Source organism: Castor canadensis, chromosome 15 (genome assembly GCF_047511655.1).
Source record: "Castor canadensis chromosome 15, mCasCan1.hap1v2, whole genome shotgun sequence".
Lineage (NCBI taxonomy): Eukaryota > Metazoa > Chordata > Mammalia > Rodentia > Castoridae > Castor > Castor canadensis.
The window spans coordinates 48,395,721-48,421,883 of record NC_133400.1 but is presented as its reverse complement, the minus strand read 5'-3'; the positions used below and the strand labels follow the sequence as shown (position 1 = coordinate 48,421,883).

Here is a 26,163-nt window from a genome sequence, read left to right as displayed (position 1 = left end):
TTTGGAAGATGGAAGGGCTGGATGACCTCAATCTTAACTTCCTTCTTAGTGACTTGCATGTTTGAAGGGTCCTTGCTTCTTCTGGATTCCTGTATGACTCCATTGCCTGCCAAACTGTATGCCCCAACCCATCCCCCAAGCCTTTTAGCCAACTGGGAAAGATTGTGAACCTTTGACCTGGGCAAATCCCAGGTTAGGGGCAGGTACAACTGCGTCAGGGATACAAGGAGAAGCCACTGTCAGCCATTTTGTGCTTGCATGTTTGCTTAGTGGGAGTGAGCATATGCTTGCACCCTTCTGGTCAAAAGAAATTGCCTTGTCAAGATTTTCTCTGTCTCTTGTGTGTCTGTTTTCAGCACCAGAGGGTCTTTAATTCTAACACCAGTGTGCTTGTGCACCCTCTGCAGAAGTAAATTTTGCCTTGCGAAGAAAATTCTCCATTTCTGTGTCTTCAATTGTAACCCCAGTAGTCTTTTGGGGTTTTATTTCTAATACCTCAACATAATAAAGACTATAAATGACAAACCTATAGCTGTTATCATACTAAATGGAGAAATCCTGAAACCATTTTCTGTAAAGTCAAGTATCAGACCAGGCTAGCCACATTCTTCACTCTTATTCAATATAGTGCTTAAATTCCTAGCCAGAGAGGTAAGGCAAGATAATGAAATAAAATGGAAAGGAAGAAGTCAAATTATCCTTATTTGAAGGTGATATGAAAATATCATCTAAAAGACCCTAAAAAATCCACCAAAAACTCTTAAATTAAGTCAAAACTTTTATCCAAGTAGCACCATAAAAAATCAACATACAAAAAATCAGTAGCTTTTCTATATATCAATAATGAGCAGGCTGAGAAAGAAATCAGGACAACCTCATTCAGAATAGCTTCAAAAAATTAAAATACCTTAACTAAGGATGTGAAAGACTTCTATAATGAAAACTGTAAAATACTGAAAGAAACTGAAGGGACTGGAAGATTGAAAGACCTCAAGTTTATCAAATTAATATTTTGAAAATGGGTATGCTACCAAAAGCAATCAACAGGTTCAATGCAATCCCCATCAAAATCCCTTTGAGACAGAAAAATCAATCTTAAAAGCCATATGGAAACATAAAATACCCCTAATAGCAAAGCAATCCTGAGTAATAAGAGAAATACTGAATATAGTACAATCCCAGACTCTGAACTATAGTACAGAGGCATAGTAATAAATACAGCATGGTGCTGGCATAAAAACAGACATGTAGTCAATGGAATAGAAGACCTAGAAATAAGCTTATACAGATACAGCCATCTGATTTTCAACAAAGGAGACAAAAATATACATTGGAGAAAAAGACAGCCTCTTCAACAAATGGTACTGGAACCCCCATCTCTCACCCTGAGCAAAAAATCAGTTCAAAATGGATCAGAGACCTTAATGTAGGAGTAACAAAGAGTAACAGAAGGGCTGAAAATTTTTTTGGTGGGTTTGAACTCAGGGATTTGAGTTTACAAAGCAGGTACTGTACCGCTTGAGCCACACCTCCAGTTTGCTTTGCTCTGGTTATGTTGGAGATGAAGTCTCAAGAACTATTTTGCCTGGACTGGCCTCAAACTACAATTCTACAAATCTCAACCTCCAGGGTAACTAGAATTATAGGCGTAAGCCACCACCACCCAGCAAAGGGGAGTTTTATCAAAGTACATTGTATGTATATATATATATATATATATATATATATATATATATATATATATATATATATATATATATATATATTGGAATGAAATAATTTTGTACAATGCACTCCAATAAAAATATTTTAAGTTTCCCCATATGAGCTTTTTCTTCACTTGTTATAGTCATACTATTTTCTTAGTCCATTTTGGTACTTTATGTGTTTTAGGAATTTGATTAGGAATTAGACTAAATTATCTAGTATGTTACATACCATTGTTACATACTAAGTATTCTTTTATTTTCATAAGGTGATGGTACTAAATTATCTAGTATGTTACATACCATTGTTACATACTAAGTATTCTTTTATTTTCATAAGGTGATGGTAATGTGCCCTCTTTAATTTCTAATGCTCAGTCCTTTTTCTTTATTGGTCAGTATTGTTGATCATTTAAAACAATTGTCTCTTTCTTCTGTGTATAACCAACTTCTACTATAAGTTACTTCCTTCTTATTGCTTAGATTGTTTGCTCTTCTGTTTTCAGTGTCCTCACATGGAATCTTAGGTTATGGATTTGAGAACATTCTTCTCTCTTTAGATATTTCCACTTAATAATTTTCTCTCTAGGCTCTGCTTTAGCTCTCAAGTTTGTATATTGTGTTTCCATTTTCAATAATCTCATGTGTGTTTTCTAATGTCTTTGTGTGTCTGTGGTTCTGAAGCTTGAACTCAGGGCCTTGCACTTGCTAGGCAGGTGCTCTACCACTTGAGCCACCCCTTTCCCCCCAAACCCTTTTTGGTTATTTTTGAGGTAGGATCTCACTTATGCCCTGTGTAGCCTGAACTGTGATACTCTTTATTTTTTTCTTCACAAAGCTGGGATGACAGGCGTGCACCACTGTCCACCTTGTTTGTAGAGGTGGGGTCTCATGAACTTTTCCCCCAGGCTCACTTTGAACCATGATCCTTCTGATCTCCACCTCCCAAGTAGCTAGGAGTACAGGTGCAAGTCACTGTATCAGACCTCTACTGTCCTTTTTATTTAATGTTTCATAATTTTGTGCCCTGTTATTTTTACATATTTGAATTTCCCAGATTGAATTGAATTCCAGGGTTAGCTAGACATGGTGACACTTGCATATAGTCCCAGCTACTTGGGATGCTGAGGTGGGAAGATTCCTTAAGCCCACAGGTTGCAACCAGTTTAGGCCATAATGAGGCCTTCATCTAAACAAACAAAAAACCCCCAGAAATTTCAAGCCTACCACATTGTAGAGCATATTATTCTACTCTTTTACATGTGTCATGGTTGTTTAATGACTCAGTGTACAGGCTATCCTGGAGAATGCTCATGCGCCATTGAGAAAAGTGTATATTCTGTTAGGTGAGACTTTTAAAAAAAAAAACATGTACCATCTTAAATTCTTATTATCATGTAATAGTTGTACAGGGGTACATTGTGAGATTTACATATATTCTTACAATATCTTAGATTCACCCCTCCATCATTCTCTTATGCCCTCTCCTGAAATCTTTTTTCTGTTGTTCAAACCTAGTGGAACTATGAAGGTGTGTGTATTCTATTCCTTGTTCTGTTTTTTTTTTATAGAACTTTTCTATCATAGAATTATAGAACTTACTGAAGTCCCAGCATTATTGCTGACTTTTCTATTTCTACCTTAGTTTCTACCAGTGTTGTCTTTACATATTTTGGTGATATTAGGTGCATGTGTATTTGTACTGGTTCTTGCTTACTGATGCACTGACCCTTTTTTATTATAAAATGTCTGTCATTATTAGCTTGACTAACTTTTTGGGTTTTTAAATGTTTTGTTATGTATTTTAGTATAGCTCTCTCACTTGCATGATACAGTCATTCCTCAATATCCATGGGAGACTGCCTCCAAGACTCACCATGAATACCAATATCCATGGATGCTCTAGTCCCTTATATAAAATGGCATAGTATCAGCATATAATCTCTGCATATCTTACTATACACTTTAAATTATCTCTACATTACTTTTAACACTCAATACAATGTACATATCAGTTTATTTGTATGGCTTCAGCATAGTACTCTTCACATGGCAAATTCAAATTAGTTTTTAAACTTTCTAGAATTACTTCTTGAATATTTGCAGCCCATGGTTGGTTGAGTTCACAGATGTAGAACTCACTGGAAGACCAACTGTCTATTTATATCCTTTTAATCTATTTGTATCTGGTTTTTGTGCTGCCAGGGACCAAACTGGCATGCACATCTCCAGCCAGCCCTCAATCTATTCTTATCTTTGAATCTAAAGAGTGACTTCTATGGATCTGGTTTTTCATTAGTCTGAAATACTTACCTTTCAGTTGGATTATTCAAGCAACTCACATTTAATGGTATTTTTTATATAGCTGGATTGTCTGTCATTTTACGCTCTTGTCTATTTTTCCCCATGTCTTTCTCATTCCTCTATTTTCTTTACTGCTTTATTTTGCAGAACTTTCTAATGTTAGCATTTGATTTGTTCAATTTTTTCAAACCATTTACCATGTGCTGCCTTAGTGTACATCTAATCAGAATCAGCTACACATTCATACTAACAATCCATTTAGATTTCTATATTACCCCATGTGTAACACTACACCCTCCTAGACAGGCGCTTTACCACTTGAGCCACTCCATCAACCTTTTATATATACCTTTATATCCAGATACAACTCTTAAGTCTTCTATGTACCATTTTAAGGTTTTATCCTTATATGCACTTAATTATTTTAATTATTACATTATATAACTTTATGTCTTTTGAGGAACATGAGTGGCAAGCAAGGGTATGGAGATTTTGTTATATTAGCTCTTATCATATGTGGTTCTCTTCATGTGATTGATAGTTGAGTCACCATCTGCAGTCATTTTCCCAACCCATTACAGCTTTTCTCTGCCTCACTTCTTTTCTTACTAGAATTTCTATGTTACAGAAGAAAGATACATTGTATATGTACTGTTCTACACTATTGGTTCCTAGATTAGTTAAAAGGTTGTGCTCCAAGGGAAAAAGGCATACTCCACTTTGGGGGGAGGCCTCCCCTGGAGGCCTGCGTCCTGGACATGCAGGACACTGTAGGTAGGTCAGTTGGACAATGGGTTTTCCACCTAGTCTGCATGTGTCCAGACTGGGCTTAAATGAGTAGTGACTGCACTTGGGCATGGTGGGGTAAAGTCCTTAGTAGCTATCACCATGAGATGAACACTTTCTGTGGCTCCAGGAAAAGGAGAGTCTAACTGGCTCTTTGTAAAGATTTTTCAGTGCTGTGAGGATCTTTAACACGCACCTACAACTCAGTATGACCACCCAGCCTTGGCCAGGTGCCCACTTTTCCCATATTTGTGGGAATATTAGTCTACAAAGTAGGCACTGTTTCCACGAGAGAGATGCTCTAAGACATCCCTCTACACACACTGGATGCTTTAAATGGTCAGTACCAAATTTATGCATGCATATATATACATATGTGTGTATTCCTATATATATATATATATGTACATACCAGGAGTTTAATTTATAAATAAGGCAGAGATGTACAACTGGTAATAAAATAGATCAATTTTAACAATATACTGTAATAAAAGTTATGTGAATGTGATCTTTCTCCAAATATCTGCCTCATTTTTTGGACCACAGGAGACTGACACCATGGATAAGAGAGTAATGACTATACTGTCTTCACATTAGGTGGAGTGTTCTTGCATTCCACCTCAGGTGTCCTGAATAGGTGTGGACCTGACTCTTTCCACACCTTCTCATTACACTAAGATTTTCATCAGAGACTGGTGGAGGCTCATCCACATGTCTCTGTGATTTACTACCTGTGGAACACCTTGACCTTTCCAGGTCAGGATCTGTGATTGGACCCAGTGGCACTGAAATACAGGAGGAAGTCTTTTACTATGTTGAAATCCTGGCTCTTTGACCAGGATGCAATTCCTTTCTTTTTTAATGATGGATCAAAAATCCTCCAAAGAATATTTTCTTGAGAACAGCAGGGTACCAAATGGGAACACGTGTGTCATAGTAAAGTAAGGGTGGTTAAGGCAACAGGAAGTTTTCAAAGGTAAAATAAAAATTACATAAAATATTCTGAAACAGTAATTCTTGGCTACAAGGATTTTCAACAAGTATGATGTCAGTCCAAGGTCCAAGCCTGAACAGCTGTTTGCTGGGCAGAGGTCCTTACGGAACTATTTCTCATGTGAAACTGTGGTGGCATTGGTGAAAGCTATGGTTTTGGCAATATGTGATAGTTACCATAAGAGAATTGTGCTTGGGGCCTCATACTTCCTAACCTCCTGGCTTGCTTTATTAGTATATTAGGGATGGGCAAATGATTTGACTCTTTATCTTCAACTGTGATCTACATGCACAGTATGCAGTGGCTGCTGTCCTGCATCACATGCAGGACATGCAGTCTTAGCTAATTTGAGGTCAAGGAGGTAAGTGGGGTTGTCCACTAAGTCAGATGGGGAGCAAAGCAGGTCAGGTGCCAAGGTAAGGACCACATGGGACAGTTCTGCATTCTGACCTCAATGACCTTTATCAACCCGGAGATGTCTTGTGAGGACTCACTGGCACAATGCTCTTGGTATAGGCTGTGAAAACAGTATGTACTATCATTATTTAGCAAGCAAATGACATGAAAGTGCTAATATTTTAAGTTATTTCCCCACCCCAGTGGAAATGACACCTTTCCTCATTAGTCAAGCAGGTGGGGACCCTTGTGCTCATCTTCTTATGCATCTACATAGCCTGGCCACCCTTCAACCTGTGTGAAACCTGCAGTTCTATTACAGAGTACCACCGATTGTCCTGGGGACGTTGCACAGCACACCAATCCTCAGGTGTCTCTGAGCATGTCCCCAGGATGACCATACCCAGTTACCATGGTGATGAAAGAATGCTTCCCTAGCAACAGGCCCTGCAGTAGGAGCACTGGACGGGCTGTGACCTTATGATTTCCCTCTCTCTATGAAGCCCCACAGGGGCTGTAGGTTAGGACAAAGCTCCTTCCCATCTGCCAAAACATCTAGGACTACAACTGGGAGCCCTATCCTTGGACTCCAGGGCTGGCAGGGGGGCCCAGGCCCTCTGGTAGCCAGGAAGGTACTGGTTGAGGCTCATTCGGCAAATCTGAGGTACCGCTTTGTACTCACCTTTCTAGGCACTTAACATAATTTACTGGACAGAATGACTCTTTGCCCTCCTGGGCTTCCACTAACTGGGGTCAGCCAGTTCCACTGGACATAATTCCAGGCCATATCCAGGATGTGTAAGATGTGCTACCTTCCTGTAAGCAGGTATATCCTGCCCTATTCTGATGAGACTACCTGAGAATCTGAAGGAGCTTTGGGTCTAGAGGCATTAGGCAGACCACTGACTCCATCTGAAACTCTCAATGGGGGCTGAGGACTAGCAGAGCTATGGATGGTGTTGTAGGTGTCCTGAGAAGATCTGGGACTCAAGAGCAGCCCTAGGAGAATCCACCTTACCAAGCCCTGTATGTCCACCTGTGCCTCAATCCAGTAGCCCAAGCCAGGCCCCTGAGTGAGCAGCTGGCTCTCATTCAGGTCTCACTTCTCTGCCCTCAGCTGTCTTATCTATCACTCCTGAGAACAGCAGCAGGAGGAAGAGACCAACAAAAAAAAGTAAACAGGGTGGCACACAGGCATCAGATGTACAGGGTGCCACAGGGCCCTGTGTGGGCCAGACAGGAGATAACTTGCCTGTCCCCACCTTAGACTCAAGAGCACCTGCTAAATACAATGAACACAGCCAACAAAGCAGGCACTGACCTGCCTCGAGCCAGGAAAATGATAAATATGTCAACTTTCTGGATGGGGAGAGGTGGCCACTGATGGTCTGTTCCCTTAACTCTAGCTGTTTGGCCCTGTCTCCACCAATGCAGCCTGTGGGCTGGGCAAGGCATGGTATGCACAGGAACACAGACTGCACAGGGGTGCTGTGGGGAAGGAAAGGTCTCCCTCTGCACCATCTCCTCCATTCTGGGGACCTGGTTAGGCAGGTACTTGTGTTTCTTGTTTACAAGTAAATAACAAGTGCCCAGTTCAACAAGGCAGCCAGTTTCAACCTGCTGTACCCTACCCAGTGGGAGTCTAGAGCCTGCTCCCCCACCCCCACCACACCCAGGCAAGACAAGGAGAACAGGGTTACTGCATGTGTGTATATGACCAGGGGACGGCCACATAAGACCTGAGGCAGGAAGATCAGATACCTATCACTCAGGAGTCCTGGGCTTCACTAGGGAAACCAGGTTACATGACCACCACCAAGTCCCTGGTAGGCTTTCTGCAGGCCAGATGACAAGACACCCCCAATTCCCAAAAACCTCAATGGGTTGAGCTCCTATTCTGGCTAAATCTCTCCTGGAATCCAGAGTTGAAACCTGGGAAACAGTCATGATGGGCAGGACTGCATCAGATGCCCAGGAGGAGCTGTGCTGCCTGCTCAGCAGGGGCTTACCACAGGGGAGGCCACTAGGTCAAGAGGTTATTTTCCACTGGTACCTCCTAATGCTACAACCTCCCACAGGTGCTAAAAGACCTCAGTGGTGGCTATGGCATCTTCTAGCTGCCTAAGCAGTTCCTCTGGCTGTGATGAGAATGAGCTGGTGTCTACTATCTGGAAGTCAGGGTGTGCAACTACAGAGGCCAGCACCTCTGCAAGGCGGCCAACATCAAATGCAGCTTGCTGGAGGCCCAGCTCCAGGCCTGTGCTGTCCCCCATAGCTTCCTCCAGCCCCTGTTTCAGGATAAGGAACCTCTTCTCAGCAATGATCTTGAGGAAGTGATAAAATTCTTCAAAATTGATACCCGTGCAGGATTTCATGATGACCTAGGCCAGAGAAGACAGGCCAGTGAGCTTTTGGGTCACAGTCACACACTTAGCCCCAGTTTGCAAAGGACCTCAACACAGGCTGTCTTTAAGGAATAAGGCTGGGACCCGTGAAACAGTTATCAAGGCCAGAGGTGCCTGAGTCGTGCAGCCTGGCCCTGGTATCTGCCCTGGTCCCCAGGATGACTCAGAAAAGTAGTTGGTGGCTTCCTTCCCCCCCTTTTAGGCTACTTACCTGGCAGTGGTGGTGCCAGTCAGGCATGGAGTCTCTCCACTCACTCACTTCTCGTTGCACAGCCTGAAGCTCCTGCTGCAGGAAGTGCCACATATTGGCTAGGTTGAAGCCATTGACCCAGTTGTGGTTGATGGAGATGGTATCATCCTAGAGGACACAGCACAGGCTGGCCCCCAAGCTCACAGCAGGCATTGTCCCATTAGGTGAGCAAACCCCACTTCCTCTACTCCCATGCCAGACCCAATGCTGTGGGTGAGTGAAGCTGGAACATGCTAGATGCTCAGACTGCTGCAGCTGGAAAATGTTGGGAACCAAAAGCCACAGTCTGACAAGGTCATTGTGGCTTAGCAGCATTTCGACAAGGTCAGAACCTGCAGGTGCATCATGCCTCTATCACGGTGGGAAGGAACACTAATGGTTTCCCTTGACTAAAAAGAAGTTTATACTTAGTCAAGGACACTGGCAGTAAGAATGCAGGGTGGAAAACACAAAGATTGTAACTAGGTCGAGTATTTTTGATGTTTAAGTCTCTTCCTCTTTTGTATAAAGCTGGCTGAAAAAAATAAAACTTTGCCAGTTGGTCATCAGCCTGCTGGCCCTCTCGATATGTGTCTTGTCTTGTTTTGTTCATTCCTGCCCTGAGCCCTTTCGGGTTAAGCACCTCTGCGATCCTGGCAGGAAAATGCTGCTCCTACCTCCCGGTGGTTGCCAGTACAGTGAGGTTAAGGGCTGGAGGCTGAGACCATCTCAGATCATACAAGCCCTGGGCAGGAAGTGGGCAGGGAGTAGAGTGAGGGGATGTGACCTTCTCAGTCTCACCTGTGCTGCCCCACCCCACCCTGACTGTTCAGAGGGACAAACAATCAGAAGGGGCAAGCACTGCCTTCTATCAGCAAAGACAGGTAGACAGGATTAGGTGAAGGAAATGGAGGAGGAGAGAAGGAGCATGCTGAGAGCAGAGCAGTGTGTACCTGTTCTTACCAGGTTGTGCACTTGGTGGTGCCACCCACTGGGCACGAATACCATCTCGCCAGCCTCCTGTATAACCTCAAGTGGTGGGGTGGTGGGCTGGAGTCTGGGGTGCAGATGGGCATCCAGTATCATGGAGGAAGTCACATCATATGGCAGGTTGCCATGGCAGTCCCGCAGGGCCTCCTCTTGCCCCGGTGGGAAAAACAACCACTTCTTCCTTCCACAGATGTTGACTGACCAGCTAAAGGAGCGGAAAATGTCTGCATGGAAGGGCGACCTGTAACAAGGGCTCCTGGTTTGTGCCTTGTAGGCCAGAGTGGGCCTTGGTTCTTCTGATGGGTCTGTAAGCAGGCACCCCAGAAGTCTCCAAGCACAGGGGACAGCCATAGTTCCCACCCATCCTCACTAGATGCCCATAGACCCTGCTTGGCATTACCAGGTGCCCTTGGGCCCTGCATAGACAAAGCGGTAGTCATCCACGTCCAAGGTGTCCCAGAACTCATTCAGCCAATCAGATGAGAAGTACACTGGCAAGGTGAACACTTCCTCCAAGTCCTCCACTGAAGAGTCCCTGTGCAGAGCACAAGATGATACAGCAGAAGGCCACCCTGCACCCCATCCTCACCAAATGCAGCCACCTAAGACCACCAGCCTTAGTTGAGCTGCCTGACAACCACAGCCCTCAGAGGGACCTGAACTGAACCACCTAAATTGCTCAGCCCAGAATGGTAAGTATGGAAGCTGGATTTGGGGTAGCCTATGATCTGGCATTACCAACCCATTCAGGTAGTGGTCACTCTCCCACTGTCCCAGAATTCTGGCTTCTGGCTGCGTTGGGGGCTCTGAACACATGTTGGGTCTCCTTCACTTCCTCACTGACACCAATGAACTCAACCCTGCCTTACAGACTCCAGGCCAGGAGTAAGGGTTACCCGTATACTCTCTCAACCCCATGAATGGCCCCCCAAACACAGGAGCATATTATACCAGCCTCCTGGGAAGGCACAATTCAAATAATGCTGTGCTGGAAAAAGCTTCTAGATTCATGTACACATAACCCCTAATTGGACATGGTAACAAGGCAGAGCTCTAGTAGCAATAAACCACTTGTCAGTCTCCAAACATTATAAGGGTCCCTCTTCCTGGCATGCCTTGAGAACTGAGCAAACTCATATTCTTTCATAAAAATCCTGCTATGACTTTCTGACTGTGGGACCCCATGCCTTCCTCTGTCCTTTTTATTTTTTATGCCTGCCTAAAATTTTTTTTAACACAGTCAAAAATTGAATTTTAAATAAACAATAAACAATTTTCTAGCATAAGTATGCCCCATGCAATATTTGGTTAAAACTCATACCAAAAAAAGACATTAATTGTTCACCTAAAACCCCAAACCACAGTGCATGACTGTCTTTGTTGCTGGATTAGGCAATGCCCAGTGTCAATGTCTGGCCATGCTTCACCCAGCACCCACCTGGGTCAGCCCTGTGTGCCAAACAAGCAGGGGCTGGCACTTCTCATGACTCTGGGTCAGCTGTGAGAATTGCAGGGGCCTAAATTCTATCTCACTCCACCTCTCTGAGCTTTAGTTTGGACCTAAGGGATATAGGAATTCAACTGTTCGTTGGTCCCTCCACATTACCTGAGCCCTATGCTGTGCCTGCTGCTGGGGTTGTGGGCACATGGTCTGATGAAAGGCACACCGGGTTTGTGTGTTGTGGGGCAGGGGGAGGACACAATCCCAGGCCCACGTTAGAGAGGAATGGATGTGCTTCCCAGGGTGGGCACTGTGTGGATTGGATCTTGGGTGCGGGTGAAGCTCCTGTGATGAAGTACAGATGATGAGCTTATATTCTGATACATCCATGTTGAAAAGACCACAAATTAAAAATGCATTAATAGTGTGTATTTGGGGTGCAAGAGGACCTGGATTCAATACCTAATACCAAACAGAAAAAAGAAGCAATACACCTAACTAACTGGACATCATAGCTTAGCAACACAGCACACAACAGAAGGATGGTTATTTCCTGTGAGGACCATGGGGCAGATGGGAACTGCTAACTGCCCAGCATTGCAAGTATTGGACTGCATGTGGCTAACCCAGGAAGAGAGCAAAATTCTAAATTTTAAGTATGGTTTTGACCGAATGCATAGCACTTTTGCACCATCACAAAATCAAGCCATCATAAACTGGGTCAGCATGTGGCAGATGGAGGCCAACAAGGGATTGCCTCCTAAGGAGATTTTCAAAATGGGACGGGCCTCAGCAGTGCTAGAAAGGCCATTTGCTGCTTTGAAGAGTCCATCAAGAGGACAGAAGGCCCCAGCACAACCAAGGAAGGAGGGAACAGGCCTGGCCTCCTTAGTGGGGTGGGGAAGGGACTGGTCCAAAAGATCTGAGAAGAACCTGGACAAACATGATCCAGAAGTGGAGGCGGGGACCCACAGCCCACCTGCACCTATACAAGGCCCATGTTCCTCATGGCTGCTTACACCCCGCAGGCATGGTCATTCCTAGGAATGACAGTACTGCTATGCTGGAGACACAGACTGAAACTCTCTGCAGGACAACAAGCACTTCGAAACACAGCAGGCCCTGTGAGAAAAGCCTCTCGGCCGCCTTCCCATTACCTGCATAGGTGCCAGTCCTTGAGATAGAGGCAGCCCCGCGGTGAGGAGCAGCCCCCCCGGATGTATTCTTTCCAGTAGCTGACGTAGTCGCGGAAGGGCATGAGCTCCTTGGGGTTCGAGTTATATTCCTGGACCTCACAGTTGGCAACTGGTACAACCACGTCTCCTGAAGCAAGAGGGTTGACATTGACTTGTCTGAGAGTCCTCCGTGTATCCTACCCTTCTGGGCTACCTCCACCCTCCAAAGCAGCTGCAGGCGAATTCTGCAGATTAAACACTCTTGGCCTCCTCACCTCCCATAACACCCTTCCGCGGTCCAACCGTGTTCCAGTGGTCTGCATTTGTATCTGTGCTCTGCTCTGTCCTGGCTGTCCCTGGAGGTCTGAGCTCCGTCCTGGCCCTTTCTACCTGTCCTAGGGTTTGGGCAATCCCTATGCCCTTTCTGTCTAACACCGGGCGAGAGGTCTTGACTCCGCAGTACCCCACCTGCCTGTCCTGGGGGTACGGAATACATCCTGTGCCTGGGGGTCTACTCCTCCCTGGCTGTTCGGGCGTCGGCGTCCCTCCTCACCATACTTCTTCAGCAGATACTCGAAGTCTGGCTTCCCCGCTGGCGTCACCCAACGCCTTCGGCTGCCCCAGCCCTCGGTGAAGGCGCTGGAGAACACGCAAGGCAGATTGGGCAGCAAAAATCCCTTCACAAAGTCGGCGTAGGAGAAGCCGTCAGGAAACTGGACGAAGGCTACCCCACTCGGCGCCAGCCCACAGCCGCCATGGACTCGGCCTCCGAGGTCCCGGAAGTGCCGTTCGGCGAAGGCGCGTGTCTCCCGGTCCATTGACCGGGCTCGGGATAGGGGATCCCGCAGAGTCCGGTCCCGCTCCTCACTCAAGGTGAGGAGCGGAGGCAGAGAAATTGCCAAAACTCCTCCGGAGGAGAAATGGCAATACAGAAACTCGGAACAAGAAACATCACCGTGCCGGCCGCTTTACGACCGGAATTCTAATCGCGGAGCGCTGGGCGGGCGCGCTTGCGCTCTATACGTTTCCGTCTTTCTGCGCAGGCGCATGAGCAGCCGACCGACTGGCTGTGGGTGGCGTCTGGGGTCTCGTCAAGCGGCGCTGTCTAGTGCTCTCAGTCGGCTCACCTCCTGCCTCAGGTGAGCGGCGGTGCTGGCCTGCCGCTGGGCAGTGCTCGAACCCTATGTGCCTTGCGTCGAAACAGCCCGCCCACCATGGCTGACGCGGTGATAAGCAAGAGTCTTCCTCTAATCCAAACCCCAAAGGGGTCTTGAGGATGCTGGAGTCCTGAGGGGATGGGTCTAAAGGATGGAAGACTCTACGGGATGGGGGGGGGGGTGGGGTGTGAGGAGCGGATGGTAGGGAGTACGGGATGTCGTGGTCTGGAGGGGAATGTTGGGGGCTCTGAGACTCGGAGGGATAGTTGGGGCGAGGGGAGGCTTTCCAAGGATTATGATGTTTGTCCAAAAAAATAGAACAGGGTGGATCAGAAAAGGGAGAACGAGGAAGAAAGTGAGTTTTGGAAGAGGCAGAGGTCCTGGAGAAGTGGGGTGTGAATTGGGAAGAGAAAAGGGTCAGGGACAGGAGGTGGAGAGTTCTTGGGGAGGTTTGAAGAGTTTGATAACTCTTATGTTGTGGTACCTTCCTAGTGGGCCTCTTAGTGACTCCTGTAGTCAAGATGTGGAATTCTTTATTGTGGACTAGGTCGTGGTAGGAAATAAAACTGTACAGGCAAGTTAAAATAGAAATTCACCCATGATAGGCATGGTGGCACACATCTATAATCCCTTCACTGGGAAAGCTGAGTCAGGAGGATGGTGAGTTCATGGTCAGCCTGGGCTGCATCGCAAGACCCTGTTTCAAAAACAAACAGCAACAACAACAAAACCCCCCGTAATCCCATCCACAGGTGACTATTTTTAAATTTTCTAATATAGAGCCCATTTTTCACGCATGCATACGTTTACTCGTGTGTTCCCCCTTCCTTCCCTGAAGTGTCTCTTCTTGCCTCCTTTCTTACATAAGCACTCTGTAATGTCGTGAAATATATATTTGATCTCTCTCTTGTTTCCTGGCATAAAATTCCTAAAATTTTTGGAATATCTGACCTGAAGTCACTAGGTAGCTTCAAGGTAGGACTGGTCTCTGAAAGTTCCATCCCTCAGCCTCCAGGTAAGGTACAGGATCCTAAGTTTGAGTTGATCACCACTGACCAGTGATTTAATCAGTCATGTCTATGAAATGAAGCTTCCATGAAACCCCCAAAAGACATTTTCAGGTAACTGAACACATGGAGATTATTGGAGAGTGATGCCCAGGGAGGGAATGGAAGTCTCGGCCCTATCTTTCCATACCTGGCCACATGCATCTCTTCATCTGCATCTTTTGTAATAATTTTATGATAAATAAGTAAATATAAGTTACTGTTTCCCTGAGTTCTGTGAGCCACTCAAGAAAATTACCCTGACCAAAGGAGGGGGTCATAGAAACCCCTATTTATATAGCTGGTGGGTTAGAAACAGAGATAAAACAATCTGGGCTTGAGATTGGCATCAGAAGTGAAGACTGTCTTTGGGACTAAGTGTTTAACCTTTGGGGGCTCATGCTTTCTCTCAGCAGACAGTGTCACAGTTGAATTGAATTAGAGGACATTCAGCTGTTGTCCACTGCTGCAGAATTGCTTACTTACTAGTGGGGAGAAATCTCCATGCCTTTTGGGATCGCAAAAGTCACCTGCGCTGATTGTGGTATGAGAGTAGAGATAAAACTTTGTTTTCCCAACACAGTATGAAATTCGGATAATATTACTCAGGAGAAATTCTTACATGTAGCTGTCTGAGACCAAGTTTTTAGAGAAAGAGGTCAGAGATAGCAAGTTCATATGTTCCCCGATACCTCTGGGAGCAACTGAGTCCCTAAATCTATAACTGGGACACTGAGCTCTTGGGCCAGATTTTTGGTGCTGTGTTTCCTTTCGTCCACTCGGTGGCCCTCTGGTGTTAGTGTCAGCGCTCTTGTACATGTGGAGCCTGGAGAGAGGACTGAAAAACAGATGTATATCCCTGAAGCTCCCACCCTATCCTCCCCTCTGAAGCTGGGAACTGGCTAGTGGTGCACATTCATGGGCCCTGCCCAAACATCTAGAACCTGAGCCTCTTCAGCAGGGCCACCCTGAAAGAAAACAACAGGAAGGAGATTCAAGTTAGCACTTTGGAGGAAATGCAGTGGAAACAGTGTATAGTCTTAGTTCTCTCTGAAAAACTAGTAGTGCATGTCCTGTGAATAAGGTGTTGGGATGAAACATCCCAAGACAGCATGACTGAGCCTCTCAGGGTGGGGATGGGAACTTCTGAGGGAGTGGAAAGAGGGTCTGCTGCAGAGTGGGAGGGCAGGTAATGGAAAAAGCCAGCTGTGCCACCCTCGCCATGTACACATTGCTTCACTATTTTCCCTCTCAGCCTTGTAATCCAGAGGTAGTGGAAGGTGTGTAAAATGTTGCTTGTTCTGTTACTTTGGAAATTAACTAAAAATAGGGTGTTTACTTGCTATTGAGTCTCACTCAGAGACACATGTGTGATGGAAGTGCTGAAAGAGACCCATTATACCAATCTCAGTGCTTGGGAGTCATGGTCATGTGACTGTGGACCTATTCCCCAAGAGTGTCACTTGTGTAGATTAGCTTCAGACACCCAAGGGCTTCATGCCATGACTTCCCGAGGCAATTCTGCTCTGTATTTGCAGGGTCAGCGCAGGTCTCTAGGTTCATATCTGCACTGGTACAGGCAGATTCTTACTTGCAGCAGGCAGGCACCAAACAAGGGCTCCAGGAAAGGAGCATCACTGGAAAGTCAGGTGTGACACAGTCCAAATATGGTGACAGTCTATATAGGGTTATGTGGGACACTCAGCATATATGCATTGGGTGTCCATGGCATGTAGGAGTTGTACACAAGGCTGACTCCTGTGATGTTCACCTTTTCTTGTATTTAGACTGATTGACAGACTTATAAGCAATTGAACCAGTTCTCTGGAGTCTAAGAGTACTGGTTGGTGATGGTCCATTAGGATGGATGAAGGTGCCTTTTAGGTCTGAAGTGGGAAGTGCTGTTCAGAGTTGGGGACCAATGAGGCAGGAATGGAGAAAGAGGGCAGTTTGAGGCTGAAGAACCCGCTAGGCTGTGATGAGGAGTTGGGCTTGACTAAAAGTACACTGGGAAGGATGCTTTTTGTTGTTGCTGGTTTTTGTTTTGTCATATTCTGTAGAGTTTGGGGCCTCCCACATGCTAGGCAAGTGCTTCACCCTCATCACTATGTTGGGTATGGTTTTGGTAGAAGAGTAACATTTTATAATTCTGTTTTATGTCTACCTAATAGGTTACTGGATAGAAAATAGGAGGTAGGAGTAGAATAAAGTGAGAAGGCTAGTGGAAGACTTTACAGGTGAGTGATGACCCTGCCTTGCAGAGTAGTGTGGGTGTGGAGATGAAGGGCAGTGGAGAGGTGTCGGGACTTATTGATGTATTGTTTAGGAAGATGAGGAAGTGCAAACTCCTGGAAAATTCTTGGGTCCAATGGAGCCTTTGTTGAGAAGAGAACACAGTGGGCTACTCAAGTGGGAGGTACCAAACAGGTGACCAAATGACTAGCTAAGGATGAGACTAGTCTGATTGGAGATGCCTGTTAGGTACAGTGTGGAGATGCCTAGTAGGCCACCAGATGTCTGAGTTGAAGCTTCTAGAGTTCCTGGGCTTGATAGTTAGTTATGTTTGGATGGGAATCAACCTTGAAGTAACATTGAATGCATTGGTATTATTTTGACTTGTGAGGAGAGAGCATTTCATACTAGGACAAGGCCATGGTTTATTAGATAAAAGTGGAAGACCCAGCAAAGGACAATGAAAACATACACAATTTGGCATGCCTGAGACTAGAAGAGTGTGATTCCAGAAAGCCTTGGTGCAGGGAACTCCCTGGAGATGGGGGAGAGGTGGAGTGGTGCATTGCAGATGTTAGATCACATGTGGACATTGAGTGTGGCCACCAATGGCCTCTGGGGAGTGGTGGGCTTCAGAGCTACCTGGAGGTGCTGGGTGTTGGTAGGGTGAGGTCAGGAAGCAGACGGTGTCTCTTTGTGGAGGCAGTAGCTGGGAGGGACAATGGCATCCGAGGAAGGGGGATTTGTGTGTTTGTTTTAAGTTGGAGATCTTGGAGTGGGTTGGCAAACTACAGCTTGCAGACCATGTCCAACTGCCATGTTTCATAAATGAAGATTGACTGGGTCACCCATACCCCCGATTGATGTATTAATTATGCATGCTATTTGAACCCTACAACAGTAGAGTTGAGGGTTGTGACAGACCCTTGTCCTATAGGCCTGAAATACTGAACCATCTGGCAGGACTGGGTGCAGGAAAGATGGCAAGTCAGTGATGCTGGGCAAGAGGAGGGGGTTGTGGTGGAGAGCTTTAGGGGAAGACCTGGCCTTTAGGGGGAGCAGGGACTCTTTTCTCAAAGACTGTATATGGGGACTGTATCAGTTGGGGGTGCAAGACGAGTAGGAAGGACATGGGGTTTGTGTCCATGCTAGGGCAGCTTCTGGTGCATGGTGAGAATATTTTTCTCACTTCCACCCTTTCATTTAATGTCCATTTACTTTGGTTTTCTGGGATAGGTGCCCTGGAAATCCGCAGTAGGAAAAGTTGTGGCCACATGTTTCTCCTTTGCTTCTTTCTCGGTATTTGTCAAACTTGAATACTTTACTCATATTTTTAATCTATAATGTCATAACAGCTGTTTTGGTTATTCTCCTCATCTTTTTTACTTTCTGTCCTTTTCTCTTTGAATTTAGCTGGTGTTCTTTTGAGGTCTTTTAACTAAAATACCAGAGGGTAAACAGAGGTCCAAAAGGTGAGGTAACTTTTCCCAAATCATAAAGTTTGTGTCAGAGCTGGAGGAACTGCTGCTGGAACCACTGCATGCTTCCTCTGGTGCTGAGATGTCAGGCAGGGTGATTATCTGGGGGAATTTGTATGTAATTTCACCTCAAGCTCATGGAATACCTCCCAATACTGAATACTCCATAAAAGTCCCTTTTGGTCAAGTAATTGTTAATACAAACTTACTTTCTATCCTGTGTCTGGCAGTATAATAATGTGAAATGTATATTTGATCTTTGTCCTAGCATGCAATTCCTAAAATCCTGATAAAATCTCTGGAGTGGTGTGTATTTTTGTATACTGATGAGCCCACTGCTGGCCTGCAGGCCCTAGGTAGCTTCAGGGTGGAGCTGGGCTTGGAAAGGGGGAGACAGGATCTGAGGGTTGGGACTTTCAGTCCCACTCCAGCCTCCAGGAAAGGGACAGGGGTCTGAAGTTGAGTTGGTCACCAGTGGCCAGTGGTTTAATCAGACATGCCTATGTAATGAAGCCTCCATTAAAAACCTCAAATCACAGGTTCAGAGAGCTTCCAGCTGGAGGCCCTGTGGATCTTTTCATGTATATCTGTTGTAATATTATCTTTTAAGTAAAGTAGAAAACATAAGTGTTTTCCTGAGTTCTGTGAGCCACTTTAGCAAATTAATCTAATCTGAGGAGGGGATGGTGGAAACCCTGATTTATAGCTGTTGGGTCAGAAGCACAGGTAAGGCAGTCTGGGTTTAAAGGTGATTTGGGGATTGAGCCCTGAATCTGCGGGATCTGACACTGTCTTTAGGTAGATAGTATTAGAATGGACTTGAACTGGAGGATACCCAGCTGATGCCCTCTTCAGAACTGATTGCTGGGTAGTGTGTAAGGAAAACTCCCACATATGTGATCAGAAGTGGTTTTTGTTTTGAGAGTAATATAGGAGAAACTGAGTGAGTATGTGAACTCTCCTCTGGCAGGTTTGAGTGTGGCTGAGTAGTGGGAGGCCCCTTTCAGTTAGAAGAATGGGGCAAAGTTGTCTTTAGGGTTTCATCAGTGCTTAGACTTTGAAGACCATGACTAAGCTGATGTGGTTCCCCTAATTCTGAGAAGTGTGGATATTTGTGACTGCCATGGGTCATTTACATGGCTTGGGGTGCTCTCACCTGTGGCCACTAACTTATTGGGGTTTAGGCAGGTGGGTTGTAGCATGGAACTCCCCAGCACCTACTCCCTATCTTGTAAGGCACCACAGTACAGGACTCAGATGTGGCTTTCCCAGTTCAGGGACCTGTTGCCTAAGGTTCACTGTGGATTATCCACTTGGTGGGAGACACTGCCACATTGTAAAGGCTTCTCCTATTGAGAACTTTGGTGTGGCCCTGGTATGGGCCTGGGAGGGGCTAATGCTGCAGGCTTACGGGCCAAGCTCCTTCAGATAGACAAAGTCAGTAGTCTATACGGAAGAAGATGTCTCCTGCAGCTGAGAAAATTCTCCCTCAATTTTCCAGTGACATCAGGCCATAAACTTCCTGGCTGTCTCTCATGGAGCTTTCCTGAGGTGAGAGTATGAAGTGTTTTGTTTGTTTTTAATGTGGAGATTCCCCTCCATCTGGCCAATGACGGGTTCTTAGGAGGCCTGACTTGGGCTCTACACAGGCCCTGTTTCTCCTCTGTGACTTGGGGTTATCTCTCATATCTGATTTTATTTTGTGATGATGACAAAAATTCTCATACCAAGTGTGGCAGCTTTTTTCATGGTATGTCCTGATTTTAGGTATTTGTAACTGGTGGAACTGTGATCTCGTGATTTTCAGGAGTGACTAATGATAATTGGATTGGCATAGACACTTATCTGGAAAATTTGGACCTGCCCTTGCTGTTGTGGAAAAGATTAGGTCTATTTGTGAAGTACTTGAATCATGTTACCAGAGAAGATGAATTTAACAACAGAATGATCATTTTGCTTTAACCTAGCATCCCAGTTTTGTGTATATAGAACATACTGCTGAGAACATACTGTGTTCCTCTTCATCAGTGTCATGTTTGCTTATTCCAAGACTCAAGAGCTAGGGACCTATTGCTCCAGGCTTTAGAGACTGGAGATTACAGTTGGAGACTTTTTTGCTCTGGGCTTTGAGTGGCCCCAGTACTTTGCAGCTATTATAATTCTCTGCTTCAATCAGCAGTGCACAACAGCACAGCAGCAGCAGTGTTACAGTTAAGGGGCCTCAGGTGTGAGGACCCTCAGCTAGTATCACAGTTCCTACACCCTTGAGAGCAGGCATATTGCAGTTCCTGGCCCTAGGTGTTGGGACCCTTGAATCTTAGGCTTGTCCCTGGAACTCTTTTAGAGACTGTGGCCTACAGTTTGTCATCTTCAGCTATTCATAGCCTTCATTGATTCCAAAGCCTCTGCTCCCGGCCCCAGTCACTCTACTAATGATAAAGATGAAAAGTAGCAAGAAAAGACGAATTTTATTATTTTGGCAGTACTGAGGTTTGAACTCAGGGCCTCACACTTGCTAGGCAGTGCTCTGCCACTTGAGCCACTCCACCATCCCTGGTTTGTGTTGGGTATTTTTGAGACAGAGCCTTGTGAACTATGTGCTCAGGCTGGTCTCAAACCTCAATCCTTCTGACCTCTGCCTCTTGACTTATGAAGATGACAGACATGAGCCACCACTGGTACCCGGCTTGCTTTCTTCATTCTTACTCTTTTTTTTTTTTTTCTACTTGTCTGATGAGTTATTTCAAAAGGCCTATTCACAAGCTCAGAAATTCTGCTTGTTACTGTCTTGTGAAAGCTAATATTTTTTCTATTTCACTGTTGGAAGTTTTAGGTTCAAGATTTTCTGATTGCTTCTTTTTTATGATTCCTATTTATTTATCAGATTTCTCAGTCATATTATGAATTGTTTTTTTGTACTGTATCTGTATTATTTTGCATTTGACCGAGTTTCCTAAGATATTATTTTGAATTCTTTATCATACATTTTATACATTTCCTTTTGTCATCTATTTCTGGAGAATTAATTGTACTCCTTTGGGGTGTCATACTTCCTTGAATTCTTCATGTTTCTTTTGTTTTTATATTGATATCTTGCATATCTGGTGTAATAGTTGTCTTCTGCAATTTCATGGAGTAGCTTTCTTAGGAAAGCCTTTATTTAGATCAGATGTAAGGTCCTGGTGCTTTGGCTTTGATTATATATGAGCTCAAAAGCATAGCCTTTGTGTGGTTTGTTAGGCCATAATCAATGACAGCCGTGTCTGTGTTTGCCTATATAGTCCAGACTGCAGCCATATGGGAGAGTAGTTGTGCAACTTTGCAATGGATGTGGGATTCCAAATGTTCATGTTCTTAGGCCCCTGTAGAGTCAAGTGCCAATGACCCTGGGGCTTATGATGGCAGCAGTCAGTCTGGGTGCTGCAGGATGCAGAGGACTGTCCCAGTTCCATAGGGCAAGCCTGGGTGATGCTGGGGGTTGTGGTGCTGGTAGCTGTAGTCCGGGAGCTTCAGAATATGGATGGGCCTCACTAGGTCCTGCAGGACAAGTGTGAGTAATTCTGGGTGTTGTGACACTGGTAGCTGTGGTTTAGGAGCTTCAGGACATGAGTGAGACCTTTCCCAGGTCCTACCAGGCAAGCATTGGTGATGCTGCGACTTGTGACACAGGTAACTCCATTCTCCAGGTCTCAAGGGACAAACACAGATGATGCCAGGACTTTGGGCACCAAAGACATGGACTGTGGGGGAGGTCTTCCCTAGTTCTCATGGGTGAGTACAGGTGTGGCTGGGGTTTGTGGTGCTGGTAGCCATGGTTCTGCAGCTACAGGATCCTGAGAGGCCTGTCCTTTGCCTTGTGAGGCACGCACAGGCTCAAGGCTTCTGGTGGCATCAGGGAGCTAGTTACTAACCCCTGAGGCAGGATGGCATCTAGCAGTAGCTGGAGAGCTGGAGACTGGGTAATGCCAACGTGAGCAGTCACTTAGACCCCAGCCAAATCACAATTTGGATTTAAAACCTGTGAGGGCTGCGCAGTACCTGTGCAGTTAGGACTGTAGGTCTGCTGCTGTTGCTGAAACTTTCCCATCTACCTTTTCCAGACAGTGTGGAGTCCTCCCAGCCAGGAATCTGGAGTTGACATTGCAGTGTGCCACAGTGTGCTTCACTCCTGTTTCTGTCCTCCTTTCCTACTCTCCATGCTGTTTAGGGTTCCCACCACTTCCTTGTTGATTTCCAGAGTTCTTCCTCAGTCATTCTCCTCAAGTGCAGTCTTTCCTTTGCTGCCCTAGTTCTTTGTAGAGTTCAGTGCAGGGCACCTTGATTCAGCTGTGGTAGATCTTCCTCAGTCTGAGTGGTCAGCCTGAGGCATTGAGCTGTCATCTCAGTTCATCCTGGTATGTGGTCTGTGCAGTTACAGGTCTGCTCTTGAACAGGGGAACAGAAGTTCACATGTGGCAAGAGGCCAGGCCAGGGTCTTTAGGCTTTTTGAATTTGCTACTGGTTGCTGACTACAGAACTCTTACAAACTATCAAGAGGGAACAGTAAGTGTTCAGTGTCAACGTTCAGCATCTGTGCTCTCACAGCACTGGACTTTCACTTATATTATGTGAAATGTGTAGCAGCTCAACCCACTGGCCTGAGCCACCCCGGGGATCCCCACCAGAGGACTGAAGTCTGTGCAGGAACCTCATTCTCATGCAGGTTCCACTTGTGTGTATCTGGTCCAACTTGTATGGCTTCCTGCAGTCTGGTAAATGATTATCTTGAAAACTCGTTCTCAAGGGTGGCTCAATGAGAGAATTAATGGAATTCCTATTGACTCCATGTTTCATGAACCAGCAACCATGCCAGCATTGCCTCTTGTATACTTGGTGCCCCGGGGCTTGCAGACTTGTTGACTGAGGAGCATCCCTGTAGTTCTGAGCTGTGTTGTGAAATGCCCATACCTCTCAATGCTAGCTAGCAATTTGTTCTTCCACTGTTACTATATCACCTCATAATAAAATTATGTGTATGTGAGAGAGACAAAGTCAGAGAGAGGAGGACCTTGTATGAACATAAGGGGATGGAGACATCACAGCCATAAGGTTGTGTTTGTGGAAAGGGTCTTGAGGCTGAGGTACCAGTCTTGCCAAAGGAACTGGGCCTAGGGTCTGGGGAATGGCACTCAGTGGCTGTTCTCCTCTGGTATACCTCATGAATACAGAGTTGGAGAGTCTCATGTTGGGAATGAGCACAGGTCTGGGCTTGGGGATCTCAACCCTCTCAATCCTTTACTTGCCTTCTTTGCCTACCAAGGGCTGCCTTTTGTTTCACCCTGCTGTCACTACAAGAAGACCCTAGAGCAGTCTTCAAGGCTGCACCCTCCTTCCCAGTTGATCTCCTAGTGTTTCTAGTCTAAAGGTGATGGATCCATTTCACCTACCTACTAATCATCTCCTCTCCCTCAGAAGCAGATGCTGTGGCCTCAGTGCAGCTCACACAGGGACAGATGAGCAGCGACATCTGTGTCCATTCCTGGCCCTGTTCCTACTACTTGGACCTCGAGAAGAGATGGGTTCCTGGGAAACTGTCCCTGATGCCTCACTCACTGAAGTTCAACACAGACAGAGCTGGAGAAGCCCTTGTTGGTTTACCTCTCTCCAGCATCACTGAGATCAAGAAGGAGACTTCACACTTCATTTTCAGTGCCATCACCATCCTGGAGAAGGGCCACCTCAAGCACTGGTTCAGCTCCCTGCGGCCCAGTCGCAATGTTGTCTTCAATGTCATTGAGCACTTCTGGAGGGAACTGCTATTATCCCAGCCTGGTGCTACTGCTGATGCAACCTCCTCAACCATGACCAGGGGGAAGGAGCTAACAGTTCTGATGGCCCGTTCCCAGAGGCGCCTGGAAGACACAGCGAAGGTCCTTAACCACCAGGGGGAGCAACTGGACAGCGTCATGAGAGGCCTGGAGAAGATGGAATCTGACCTTGATGTGGCTGACAGGTGGGTAAAACCTGAGGCCTACTCTGCCTCACCTAGGAGCATGGATTGTCCTCTCCATGATTCCATATTTAACACATGTCTGGCATCCTGTGGCAAGGCTGTGCACCTCTTGTGTACACTATGCAGGGCACATCACAAAGAGCCACATGTTTCCCTGTCATTACCACTGGTCCTATTAGTTCACAGAGGTGCAGTAAGGCGAGTATCCTTGTGATGAGCTGCATGAATGAGGTGTTTCATCCTGTCAGTGTGCCTGGCTTCTGTTTGGTGATCAGGTTGCATCCTTGATTCTTCGGTCATAGAGTTGGAGTGAAGTCTGTGTCCCTTCCTGGTGATTATCTGTGTTTTGATGTGTCATGGGCTTTTTTGTATGCATTTTCAGATGTTCTTGTGATAGACCCTCAATGAGTTCACAGAGCTTGTCCCTCACAATGGGGATTTTTCTTGTATTATTTCTTTGGTAATTTCTTTACTTCATTTTAAAAAACAGTTCTTGTAGAATTCTCAGTTTGTTTTTTTTTAATGTCTGTCATCCTTTACTAGTTTTCTTATGTATTTTCTTTTCATTTTGCTTTGTGCCTTTGTTTTTATTCTAGTCTGTATTTCTTGAATTTTTCTTCCTTCCCTTCTATTTGTTATAGTAATTCCTAAGAATTATTTTTTGTTCTTTAAATGTTGCTTGAATAATATTCTAATATTGCTTCCTACCTATCATATCCCATCTAGCACAGTTTTAATTGCCTTTTTTGCTTTATGTTTTCTGATTTCTCCTGGGTTTCTTTATTCTCCATCTTTCAATGAGAAGCATTCTCTGTCCTATGGTCTCTGTGTGGATTGGGCTACCAGGAGTGGACCTCAACTGAGGTCCATGCCTCTGTTCTGGAGCGTGAGCCCTGTCAGACTTGTCCTGGTTCTGTGTTGAGGGTCTTTCTTTCTTCTCCCCTTGACCATCCTCCAGCTGACTGCCTCTGTAGCTAGTAGACCTAACATTCTGCCCCTGTAGAGCAGTATCCTGTCTGGATGTCCAGATTGGGTGTGGAGGGTCTCAATGTTCTGTCATCAACCCTGCCTTTGGAGACTACTGATGCCTCCAACTTGTGTGTGTATTCTGGGAAGTCCAAAGTCTACTAGAAGACTTCAGGAGAGCTCCACTGCAGTCTGAAGGTGTCTGCTATGGAGTTCCCCCTTTCTTGGGGGAAGTCAGGACTTCATCTGTTTTCCTCAAGATCCACCAATGTACAGCATTAATCTCATCCAAAAAACACCTTCTCAGAAACCTCTGGAATCATGTTTGATCAAATGAACCATGGTCCAACCAGGTAGTAACATAACATTAGCCATGACATCTGCAGATATGTGTACTGTTGACTATGGGGGATCTGCTCTCTGCCGTTCTGCCTGTGGGGCCCAGTGCCCTCTGATTCACAGTGCTCCTGCCCATCCCAGTTCACTGAGAGGTGTGCTGTCGGGCCTTGGCCTTGACTGGTGAGCACAGCTCATGTCTCTCCTCAGAGCCATCTCGCCATCCTGAGGCAGAGGTTGTGTAGGCAGAGGCAATTCTGCCATCTCTGGGGCATTGCCTTGTTTTGGTTACCAGGAAGAAGCACGTTTAATGAGATGGATATTTGAAGGTGAACATCTTCATCCATTCTAGTAACCAGGTTTTTATGCATGGTCTTCTCTTCTTTGCTGGTTGGCCATATCATGGCTTCTTTCTGCCTTTTGTATGTGTGAATAAATATTTTAAGGGAACTCAGAGATTTATAAGGCATGATTCATAATCTGCCATATGAACCCAGGAGTCTCTGTTTGCTTTTGGTTCCTGCTAGGAA

General features: G+C 45.6%; 2 protein-coding genes across 6 annotated transcripts in view; one reads left to right on the top strand and one right to left on the bottom strand.

The window, feature by feature from the left end:
• Positions 1-3,704: 3,704 nt before the first annotated feature.
• Jmjd4 (jumonji domain containing 4) lies at positions 3,705-13,404 on the bottom strand. Of its 3 annotated transcripts, none has more exons than XM_020169761.2 (6): positions 12,980-13,404; positions 12,409-12,574; positions 10,211-10,345; positions 9,784-10,015; positions 8,803-8,949; positions 3,705-8,567 (listed from the first exon to the last, which is right to left on the bottom strand). In XM_020169761.2, the coding sequence occupies exons 1-6, from the start codon at positions 13,242-13,244 to the stop codon at positions 8,268-8,270; spliced, it is 1,245 nt and encodes a 414-aa protein (XP_020025350.1). In that variant the 5' UTR covers positions 13,245-13,404; the 3' UTR covers positions 3,705-8,267. The 3 variants fall into 3 exon arrangements, with proteins under 3 accessions (XP_020025350.1, XP_020025349.1, XP_073912224.1); XM_020169760.2 differs by having other exon boundaries at positions 9,784-10,051; positions 12,980-13,402; XM_074056123.1 differs by having other exon boundaries at positions 9,784-10,051; positions 12,895-13,034.
• Positions 13,405-13,429: 25 nt separating this feature from the next.
• Positions 13,430-26,163, top strand: part of Snap47 (synaptosome associated protein 47) — a 49,358-nt gene continuing 36,624 nt past the window's right edge. Inside the window, exons 1-2 of one of the 3 annotated variants that reach the window (XM_074056125.1) lie at positions 13,430-13,565; positions 23,791-24,331. In XM_074056125.1, coding sequence (XP_073912226.1) covers positions 23,832-24,331 — 500 coding nt within the window. In that variant the 5' untranslated portion in view covers positions 13,430-13,565; positions 23,791-23,831. The remainder of the gene's footprint in view (positions 13,566-23,790; positions 24,332-26,163) is intronic. The other 2 variants (XM_020169766.2, XM_074056124.1) reach the window with 2 other exon arrangements.

Coding starts and splice junctions, on each gene's coding strand:
- Jmjd4 (XM_020169760.2), bottom strand. CDS start 13,244: ATGGACCGGGAGACACGCGCCTTCGCCGAACGGCACTTCCGGGACCTC. Junction 12,575..12,979: donor GTATCTGCTGAAGAAGTATG/GTGAGGAGGGAC, acceptor CTCTTGCTTCAG/GAGACGTGGTTGTACCAGTT. Junction 8,950..9,783: donor ACCACCAAGTGCACAACCTG/GTAAGAACAGGT, acceptor TGTGTCCTCTAG/GATGATACCATCTCCATCAA.